Raw genomic sequence first — 10,481 nt, 5'->3', positions numbered from 1 at the left:
AAGTTATGTACCTACAACACTAATATTATCTCAATTATGTACTATGCAAAAAAATTTGAATTAATTTATAGTTAGACATGTCGTTTTCTGAACCTAAAGCCCTGTATCACGATCATTATATTTTTGTTTGATCTTTTATTGGATAATAATATGTGATATATTATTGTTTATATAAAAATATTATTATCCCTTTTTAGATATTTGTGTATATTTATAATTTTTTAATATAAATTATAAAATTTCATATAATTACCGTGTCATGCGATTGAACCAGTGACCCACTCGTTGACCCAGTACCTCGACCGGGTCAATAACCGGGCCGGTTTTAATAACATTGGTTGACAGGTTATTCGTGTCATGTTGCGGGTTATTAGTGTCATATCGTTAAACCGCAAAATAAGCAGGTCGTATTCGTGTCAAAAGTTATAACCCGATTTCAAATTCGTGTTACGTTCGTATTGAATGTATTTGTGTTCATGGCGTGTCAACCCAAATTGCCACCTCTAGAACTTAATGTTCTATGAAAGATGTTTTTAATGAGAGAAATTTTTATTGAAAATAAAAGCTTTTAAAATTATAACTGTGTTCCGTCCAGAATACAAAGTTATAATTAGTTGTTACAAAAAAATTTCCCTTACAACAATATCAGAAGTGATTTTGCCATATAATTAAGCACCTAGAAATGATTATTTTATGTTAAATTTTATACAAATGATAATATCTTAATTTAATATATTAAAAGACACGACACGATTTCCATATAGGATGACCATTCATTTCTAAAAACGTAAAAAATAAGCATATTTTGCAAGTTAAAATAAAGTAACACTTATTTCTTATTCCTCTTCGTTAGTAATGATTTTGATTTCTATCCACCAAAAAAAAAAATTGATTTTGATTTCTATAAATGTTACGCGCCAAATCAAGTTGCGTTGGCTTCTATACATGATCATTAGTGCTAATTGGTTTCTTCATCCTGTGTTGTGCTGTTAATATTGTCTAAATCAACGCTTCGGTAATTGTCAAGTAAAATGTGTTGCAACTTCTTACATGGAGTGTTACCGCTTGCTTGTGCAAGAACGTACCGAAAAAAAAAAAAACAAAGGGGCAAGAGAGTGGCACAATATTATTCTTTTATTAAACTCACAGAAACAATGTATACTATACGAAAATTAAAATCCAATTAATAGAACAGCTACATAAATATATATAACCCACGTGCATTTTATTAATTTTATGATAGTAATCATGTGGAGGCATAAGGCAATCAAATAACACTGAATTATCCCGTACTCGGATTAGTTGTTGTTGTACCATAATTGCTTCTCAAGTTTGTCAATTACGCTCTTGTCAACCTGAAAAGCTTTGGTGAGAACATCTGGAGAAATTGGAGGATTAGCGCCAAACACATTATTTGCAATTATGGTAAGTCCTGGGTTTTGACTGCTGAGACCAGAAATGGCAATAGCATTGCCATAACCCACGTTAAGTTGGAAATGAATGAGACCAATTGGGAACACAAACACATCACCCTTGTTCAAAACCTTGGTGAATAGACGATTGTTTTCTTGATTGGATGATACAAATCCAACCAAAATAGTACCTTCAATAACTATAAGGATCTCTGTGCCTCGTGGATGAATATGGGGAGGGTTCAAACCCTTTGGGGCAAAATCTATGCGAGCTAAGGATATGCCAAGTGTGTTAAGTCCAACTAATTCATTAACAGTCACAGTAATCACTTTTGAGCCAAGTGGGTTTTTGGTATTCCCAGGATTCACGTGCAAGAAGAAATCTTCAGCTTTCACAAGATTAGGGTCTTTGCAGAATTTTCCATTTACAAATACTGCAATTAAGTAGACAAAGTTTATATATATAATTATTAAAAAAAAAGCTAATTATAAAGATTTTTTACATACGTGATCTAAATGAAGTAGAAATTTAAAATTCGAGTAGTAAGACTTATGGGGAATATTGTATATACGTACCACCATTTTTGGTGTCATTGATTGCCACACAGAAATCTTGCAGAGGGCTGGGGTCATAGGCAGAGGCAACAGAGGATGTCAAAGCCAACAAGGCAACGAGGAAGTAGATTGCTTTCATTTTGTTTCTTACCACTACTCTTAAATGATTCTATTCTATGTATATGTAATTGCTTGAGAGAATTTGAATTTGTTGCATGGAAAGCTTCCTATTTATAGGGAGGAGCCGTTGAAATGGTTTGCAGTTAATCCTTACGGCAATTAATTGTGTATTTCATGGAAGAACCATTCTTTAACAACTACATGCGTGCTGGTTCAGATATTAAATTAGACTAAGAAAATGTTCCACATTAACGGCAAGACGCATGTTTTTAGTATTACCTCGTCAACTGGCAGTGTATAGAGTATTTCTACCTGAATATTACTTTAATAATGCATTGAGCGGGAAATTAAATTGAAGTTTTAGAATTGTTAGTTTTAAGACTCGGTCTCTGTTACTGAGCCCTGGTCGGTGGCTTTTACTGGGCATTTTTAGACCTGGTGCAACATATTATTTCTTTCTTGTTTTCTAAACTTCAAATTTTGACAGTGCATGTCTCCGTTTAAAGTGTAAACACCATCGTCAGGAGCAGTTAGAGGAAGAAAGGAAAATTTGTAGGGAACTAAATTGGGTCAAACATGTGCTCATAGTCACATGGAAAAAAGAGACCATTCAGATTCAGACTTATCTTGTGATGAAAGGCTCCGATTGCAATCCAAAATTATAATGTTAGTGTCTATTACACAGAGATATAATATAAAACAACAGAAGAAGCCTAGTCTTCAATAATTTTATATTATATATTCGTAAAGGGAATAACATCTGTCATTTTAGAAGGATATAAGCTTATATCATTTTAGATCCTAACCTTTGATTTCTGTCCATTAATGGTTATAATTTATTGAATCACAATTATTAATTAATTAATAATAAATTTGACCCAGTAGATTATAACCGTTGATTGACGGAAATCAATGGTTAGGATCTAAAATCATATAAGATAATATCCTTTAAAAGGATAGATGTTTTTCTTATCTCTAAAAGTCAGTTTATAACTGCCATTCTCACAAATCAGAAGACTTTATTCAATAATAGAACTGTAATTTTCAAGTAAAATTAAAAAAAAAATTCTTCAAAAAAAATATCTATGGAATCTATATCTTTAAAAATATCTTTGAAAAAAAAATATTTGAGGAATCTTTGACAATAATGTATCTTTGAAAAATATATTTATATTATTATATTATATAAAAAAAAAGTACTCCTAAAGATCCTCTATATATATATATATATATTTAAAAGTGACATTATCAGAAAAGTCTCAAATATTGACAGAGAATTTATCGACGAAAATTAATTCGTTGAAAATAGTGACGAAATTTTTGACAAATAGCACATTACGTCGAAAATAGAGACGAAAGAATATTTTGCCATAATCACTGACATAATTTTTTAAGAAAAAAATAAGTTAAGATTCTTGATAGAATCAAAATTTCATTGAAACTTTCAACAGAAACATTTCCGTCAAAATTTTTTGACAAAAAACAATTCCGTAAAAAAATGTCGAAAATATTTCAGTCAAACTCTATTACAAAAAATATTACCGACAAAAATTTTCAACGAAATTGTAAGAAATTCTTATAGAAAATTTTTTTTGTCAAAATTCTTCACAGAATCTAAATTCCGTCAAAATAGTTGACAAAAAAAACATTTTCGTTGAAATTTTCGACGAAGAATATTTTCCTCTAAATTTTTAACGAAACACATTTCCATTGAAAAATTTTCGTAAAAAGTTTTGACGGAAAACATTTCTGGTAAAATTTTTGACGAAGAAAAATTCGTCAAAATTCTTTACAGAATCCAAATTCAGTAAAAAAAAAAAAAATTGATGACATTATTTTCGTCAAACTCTTTAACGAAAAAAACTTCGGTCGAAATTTTCCACAAAACACATTTCCATCGAAAAAATTTGACGGAAAATATTTTCGATAAAAAATATTTCTATTAAAATTTTCAAAAGAACACATTTTCGTCAACAAATTTCGACGGAAATTACTTTCGTAAAAAAATTCGACGAAAAACATTTCTGTAGAAAAATATTGAGACATATTTTCAATAAAAAAGCATTTCCCTCAAATTTTGAAAAAATATTTCTGTTAAAGTTTCATTGAGACACATTTTCATCGAACATTTTGGACGCAAAATTTTTCGTTAAAATTTTTGTAGGAATTCTTTTTTTCGTCAAAACTTTTGATGGAATTTTTTTGTCGAAAATATTTAACAAATTATTTTTGTCAAAACTTTTGACGAAAACTAAATTCCGTAAAAATTTTGACTAAAAATTTATTTTTGTAAAATATTTCATCGGATAAAAATTCCATCACCTTCGATGAAAAGTTTTCCGACGGAAAAATATTTTTTTGACAGAATTTTTGTCATTTTCAACGTAGAATTTTCATTGAAAATAAGATCTTTTTTAGTAGTGTGAAAAATACTTAAATAATTTTGTTTAGCAATTTTAAATTTAATTTTATTTGTAAAATATAATAATTATATTAATTTAAAAAAAAAAAAAAGAGAGATAAAATTGTAAAAATATCTTATTGACCCTCCAATTTCTCCCTTACCATTATTTTATCTCCCAAACAAGGTAAGGGAATACCCTCCATTTTTCTTCCCTTCCTTCCCCTCCCTCCTCTTTGGATCCTCTTTCTTCCCTTTCCCTCCAAACTCCCAAACAAAGCCTTAGAGTTCAACCCTATGTACATGCATATGACATGTCTTATATAGTTAGTGTAGAGTATAGTAGATATAATGAATCCTGACAATTAGGGTTATACCGTGATTGGTGATGTTATGTCGTGTTTCGAGATGAGATCTGGATTTTAGGGGTTTAAACATTATGCATTTAATTAGGAGTGGCAATTTTTAACACAACCAACTGACACGACATGAAAAATTGATGTTCAGGTTGACCCATTTTCAAATTCGTGTTGTGATCAGGTTGGCAAAAACTGACTCGAAAAAATTCATGTTGTGTCGCGTGTTAACCCGCGAACATGAAATTGACCTGCATTAATTTCTTACAGATTATTCGTGTCTTATTGTGTTGTGTCGACTTCCACAACAAGTAACACAATTTGTGGTTGACAGCATAGTTATTAAAACCGGACCGACCCGGCCGGGTTGACCCGGGAACCGGTAAACCGGTTATATAACCGGTCCGGTTGAAGCAACGGACCGGCCATGCATCAGAACCGGAGCGATTCGGTCCGACCCGGCCGGTTTTCATAAAAATCGTTGACCCGGTCGATTAACCGGTGGGTGACCCGGCCCGGTCCCAAAAAAAAAATCCAAATTTTTTTTTTCAAAAATAATCATAATGGACATATTTGAATATTTTTTTGATTATTGACTTACATAAGTTATGTACCTACAACACTAATATTATCTCAATTATGTACTATGCAAAAAAATTTGAATTAATTTATAGTTAGACATGTCGTTTTCTGAACCTAAAGCCCTGTATCACGATCATTATATTTTTGTTTGATCTTTTATTGGATAATAATATGTGATATATTATTGTTTATATAAAAATATTATTATCCTTTTTTAGATATTTGTGTATATTTATAATTTTTTAATATAAATTATAAAATTTCATATAATTACCGTGTCATGCGATTGAACCAGTGACCCACTCGTTGACCCAGTACCTCGACCGGGTCAATAACCGGGCCGGTTTTAATAACATTGGTTGACAGGTTATTCGTGTCATGTTGCGGGTTATTAGTGTCATATCAAGTTAAACCGCAAAATAAGCAGGTCGTATTCGTGTCAAAAGTTATAACCCGATTTCAAATTCGTGTTACGTTCGTATTGAATGTATTTGTGTTCATGGCGTGTCAACCCAAATTGCCACCTCTAGAACTTAATGTTCTATGAAAGATGTTTTTAATGAGAGAAATTTTTATTAGATTAACGTGACGACATGTTAATATTTTGAGAATCAAATTATTGGTTTACTAAAATGAAAACCAACAACGATAAAAACATTTCTGATGGTGAAAAAGTTTTCCTCTTGTGCAATTAATTATATATAATTGTGTATTATGGGTAGTACATATTAATAATATTAAAATTATTTTTTTTAATACCACGTCAACCGACAGCTTTATGAGGGGAGAAAATAAAAGCTTTTAAAATTATAACTGTGTTCCGTCCAGAATACAAAGTTATAATTAGTTGTTACAAAAAAATTTCCCTTACAACAATATCAGAAGTGATTTTGCCATATAATTAAGCACCTAGAAATGATTATTTTATGTTAAATTTTATACAAATGATAATATCTTAATTTAATATATTAAAAGACACGACACGATTTCCATATAGGATGACCATTCATTTCTAAAAACGTAAAAAATAAGCATATTTTGCAAGTTAAAATAAAGTAACACTTATTTCTTATTCCTCTTCGTTAGTAATGATTTTGATTTCTATCCACCAAAAAAAAAAAATTGATTTTGATTTCTATAAATGTTACGCGCCAAATCAAGTTGCGTTGGCTTCTATACATGATCATTAGTGCTAATTGGTTTCTTCATCCTGTGTTGTGCTGTTAATATTGTCTAAATCAACGCTTCGGTAATTGTCAAGTAAAATGTGTTGCAACTTCTTACATGGAGTGTTACCGCTTGCTTGTGCAAGAACGTACCGAAAAAAAAAAAAAAACAAAGGGGCAAGAGAGTGGCACAATATTATTCTTTTATTAAACTCACAGAAACAATGTATACTATACGAAAATTAAAATCCAATTAATAGAACAGCTACATAAATATATATAACCCACGTGCATTTTATTAATTTTATGATAGTAATCATGTGGAGGCATAAGGCAATCAAATAACACTGAATTATCCCGTACTCGGATTAGTTGTTGTTGTACCATAATTGCTTCTCAAGTTTGTCAATTACGCTCTTGTCAACCTGAAAAGCTTTGGTGAGAACATCTGGAGAAATTGGAGGATTAGCGCCAAACACATTATTTGCAATTATGGTAAGTCCTGGGTTTTGACTGCTGAGACCAGAAATGGCAATAGCATTGCCATAACCCACGTTAAGTTGGAAATGAATGAGACCAATTGGGAACACAAACACATCACCCTTGTTCAAAACCTTGGTGAATAGACGATTGTTTTCTTGATTGGATGATACAAATCCAACCAAAATAGTACCTTCAATAACTATAAGGATCTCTGTGCCTCGTGGATGAATATGGGGAGGGTTCAAACCCTTTGGGGCAAAATCTATGCGAGCTAAGGATATGCCAAGTGTGTTAAGTCCAACTAATTCATTAACAGTCACAGTAGTCACTTTTGAGCCAAGTGGGTTTTTGGTATTCCCAGGATTCACGTGCAAGAAGAAATCTTCAGCTTTCACAAGATTAGGGTCTTTGCAGAATTTTCCATTTACAAATACTGCAATTAAGTAGACAAAGTTTATATATATAATTATTAAAAAAAAAGCTAATTATAAAGATTTTTTACATACGTGATCTAAATGAAGTAGAAATTTAAAATTCGAGTAGTAAGACTTATGGGGAATATTGTATATACGTACCACCATTTTTGGTGTCATTGATTGCCACACAGAAATCTTGCAGAGGGCTGGGGTCATAGGCAGAGGCAACAGAGGATGTCAAAGCCAACAAGGCAACGAGGAAGTAGATTGCTTTCATTTTGTTTCTTACTACTACTCTTAAATGATTCTATTCTATGTATATGTAATTGCTTGAGAGAATTTGAATTTGTTGCATGGAAAGCTTCCTATTTATAGGGAGGAGCCGTTGAAATGGTTTGCAGTTAATCCTTACGGCAATTAATTGTGTATTTCATGGAAGAACCATTCTTTAACAACTACATGCGTGCTGGTTCAGATATTAAATTAGACTAAGAAAATGTTCCACATTAACGGCAAGACGCATGTTTTTAGTATTACCTCGTCAACTGGCAGTGTATAGAGTATTTCTACCTGAATATTACTTTAATAATGCATTGAGCGGGAAATTAAATTGAAGTTTTAGAATTGTTAGTTTTAAGACTCGGTCTCTGTTACTGAGCCCTGGTCGGTGGCTTTTACTGGGCATTTTTAGACCTGGTGCAACATATTATTTCTTTCTTGTTTTCTAAACTTCAAATTTTGACAGTGCATGTCTCCGTTTAAAGTGTAAACACCATCGTCAGGAGCAGTTAGAGGAAGAAAGGAAAATTTGTAGGGAACTAAATTGGGTCAAACATGTGCTCATAGTCACATGGAAAAAAGAGACCATTCAGATTCAGATTTATCTTGTGATGAAAGGCTCCGATTGCAATCCAAAATTATAATGTTAGTGTCTATTACACAGAGATATAATATAAAACAACAGAAGAAGCCAAGTCTTCAATAATTTTATATTATATATTCGTAAAGGGAATAACATCTGTCATTTTAGAAGGATATAAGCTTATATCATTTTAGATCCTAACCTTTGATTTCTGTCCATTAATGGTTATAATTTATTGAATCACAATTATTAATTAATTAATAATAAATTTGACCCAGTAGATTATAACCGTTGATTGACGGAAATCAATGGTTAGGATCTAAAATCATATAAGATAATATCCTTTAAAAGGATAGATGTTTTTCTTATCTCTAAAAGTCAGTTTATAACTGCCATTCTCACAAATCAGAAGACTTTATTCAATAATAGAACTGTAATTTTCAAGTAAAATTAAAAAAAAAAATTCTTCAAAAAAAATATCTATGGAATCTATATCTTTAAAAATATCTTTGAAAAAAAAATATTTGAGGAATCTTTGACAATAATGTATCTTTGAAAAATATATTTATATTATTATATTATATAAAAAAAAAGTACTCCTAAAGATCCTCTATATATATATATATATATTTAAAAGTGACATTATCAGAAAAGTCTCAAATATTGACAGAATTTATCGACGAAAATTAATTCGTTGAAAATAGTGACGAAATTTTTGACAAATAGCACATTACGTCGAAAATAGAGACGAAAGAATATTTTGCCATAATCACTGACATAATTTTTTAAGAAAAAAATAAGTTAAGATTCTTGATAGAATCAAAATTTCATTGAAACTTTCAACAGAAACATTTCCGTCAAAATTTTTTGACAAAAAACAATTCCGTAAAAAAATGTCGAAAATATTTCAGTCAAACTCTATTACAAAAAATATTTCCGACAAAAATTTTCAACGAAATTGTAAGAAATTCTTATAGAAAATTTTTTTTGTCAAAATTCTTCACAGAATCTAAATTCCGTCAAAATAGTTGACAAAAAAAACATTTTCGTTGAAATTTTCGACGAAGAATATTTTCCTCTAAATTTTTAACGAAACACATTTCCATTGAAAAATTTTCGTAAAAAGTTTTGACGGAAAACATTTCTGGTAAAATTTTTGACGAAGAAAAATTCGTCAAAATTATTTACAGAATCAAAATTCAGTAAAAAAAAAAGTTTTGATGACATTATTTTCGTCATACTCTTTAACGAAAAAAACTTCGGTCGAAATTTTACACAAAACACATTTCCATCGAAAAAATTTGACGGAAAATATTTTCGATAAAAAATATTTCTATTAAAATTTTCAAAAGAACACATTTTCGTCAACAAATTTCGACGGAAATTACTTTCGTAAAAAAATTCGACGAAAAACATTTCTGTAGAAAAATATTGAGACATATTTTCAATAAAAAAGCATTTCCCTCAAATTTTGAAAAAATATTTCTGTTAAAGTTTCATTGAGACACATTTTCATCGAACATTTTGGACGCAAAATTTTTCGTTAAAATTTTTGTAGGAATTCTTTTTTTCGTCAAAACTTTTGATGGAATTTTTTTGTCGAAAATATTTAACAAATTATTTTTGTCAAAACTTTTGACGAAAACTAAATTCCGTAAAAATTTTGACTAAAAATTTATTTTTGTAAAATATTTCATCGGATAAAAATTCCATCACCTTCGATGAAAAGTTTTCCGACGGAAAAATATTTTTTTGACAGAATTTTTGTCATTTTCAACGTAGAATTTTCATTGAAAATAAGATCTTTTTTAGTAGTGTGAAAAATACTTAAATAATTTTGTTTAGCAATTTTAAATTTAATTTTATTTGTAAAATATAATAATTATATTAATTTAAAAAAAAAGAGATAAAATTGTAAAAATATCTTATTGACCCTCCAATTTCTCCCTTACCATTATTTTATCTCCCAAACAAGGTAAGGGAATACCCTCCATTTTTCTTCCCTTCCTTCCCCTCCCTCCTCTTTGGATCCTCTTTCTTCCCTTTCCCTCCAAACTCCCAAACAAAGCCTTAGAGTTCAACCCTATGTACATGCATATGACATGTCTTATATAGTTAGTGTAGAGTA

General features: G+C 30.2%; 2 protein-coding genes across 2 annotated transcripts; both read right to left on the bottom strand.

Annotated features, from left to right (window-relative positions):
• Positions 1 to 1,298: 1,298 nt before the first annotated feature.
• On the bottom strand, positions 1,299 to 2,106 carry LOC133290483 (germin-like protein subfamily 1 member 13). The gene is made up of 2 exons (XM_061488567.1): positions 1,989 to 2,106; positions 1,299 to 1,846 (listed from the first exon to the last, which is right to left on the bottom strand). The coding sequence occupies exons 1-2, from the start codon at positions 2,104 to 2,106 to the stop codon at positions 1,299 to 1,301; spliced, it is 666 nt and encodes a 221-aa protein (XP_061344551.1).
• A 4,854-nt stretch (positions 2,107 to 6,960) lies between these two features.
• LOC133290482 (germin-like protein subfamily 1 member 13) lies at positions 6,961 to 7,768 on the bottom strand. The gene is made up of 2 exons (XM_061488565.1): positions 7,651 to 7,768; positions 6,961 to 7,508 (listed from the first exon to the last, which is right to left on the bottom strand). The coding sequence occupies exons 1-2, from the start codon at positions 7,766 to 7,768 to the stop codon at positions 6,961 to 6,963; spliced, it is 666 nt and encodes a 221-aa protein (XP_061344549.1).
• Positions 7,769 to 10,481: the final 2,713 nt, after the last annotated feature.

The sequence above is a fragment of the Gastrolobium bilobum genome, unplaced genomic scaffold (assembly GCF_033153095.1).
Source record: "Gastrolobium bilobum isolate Gb01-03AN ecotype WA unplaced genomic scaffold, APGP_CSIRO_Gbil_v1 utg364542, whole genome shotgun sequence".
NCBI lineage: Eukaryota > Viridiplantae > Streptophyta > Magnoliopsida > Fabales > Fabaceae > Gastrolobium > Gastrolobium bilobum.
This window is presented reverse-complemented; position numbering and strand designations above follow the sequence as displayed.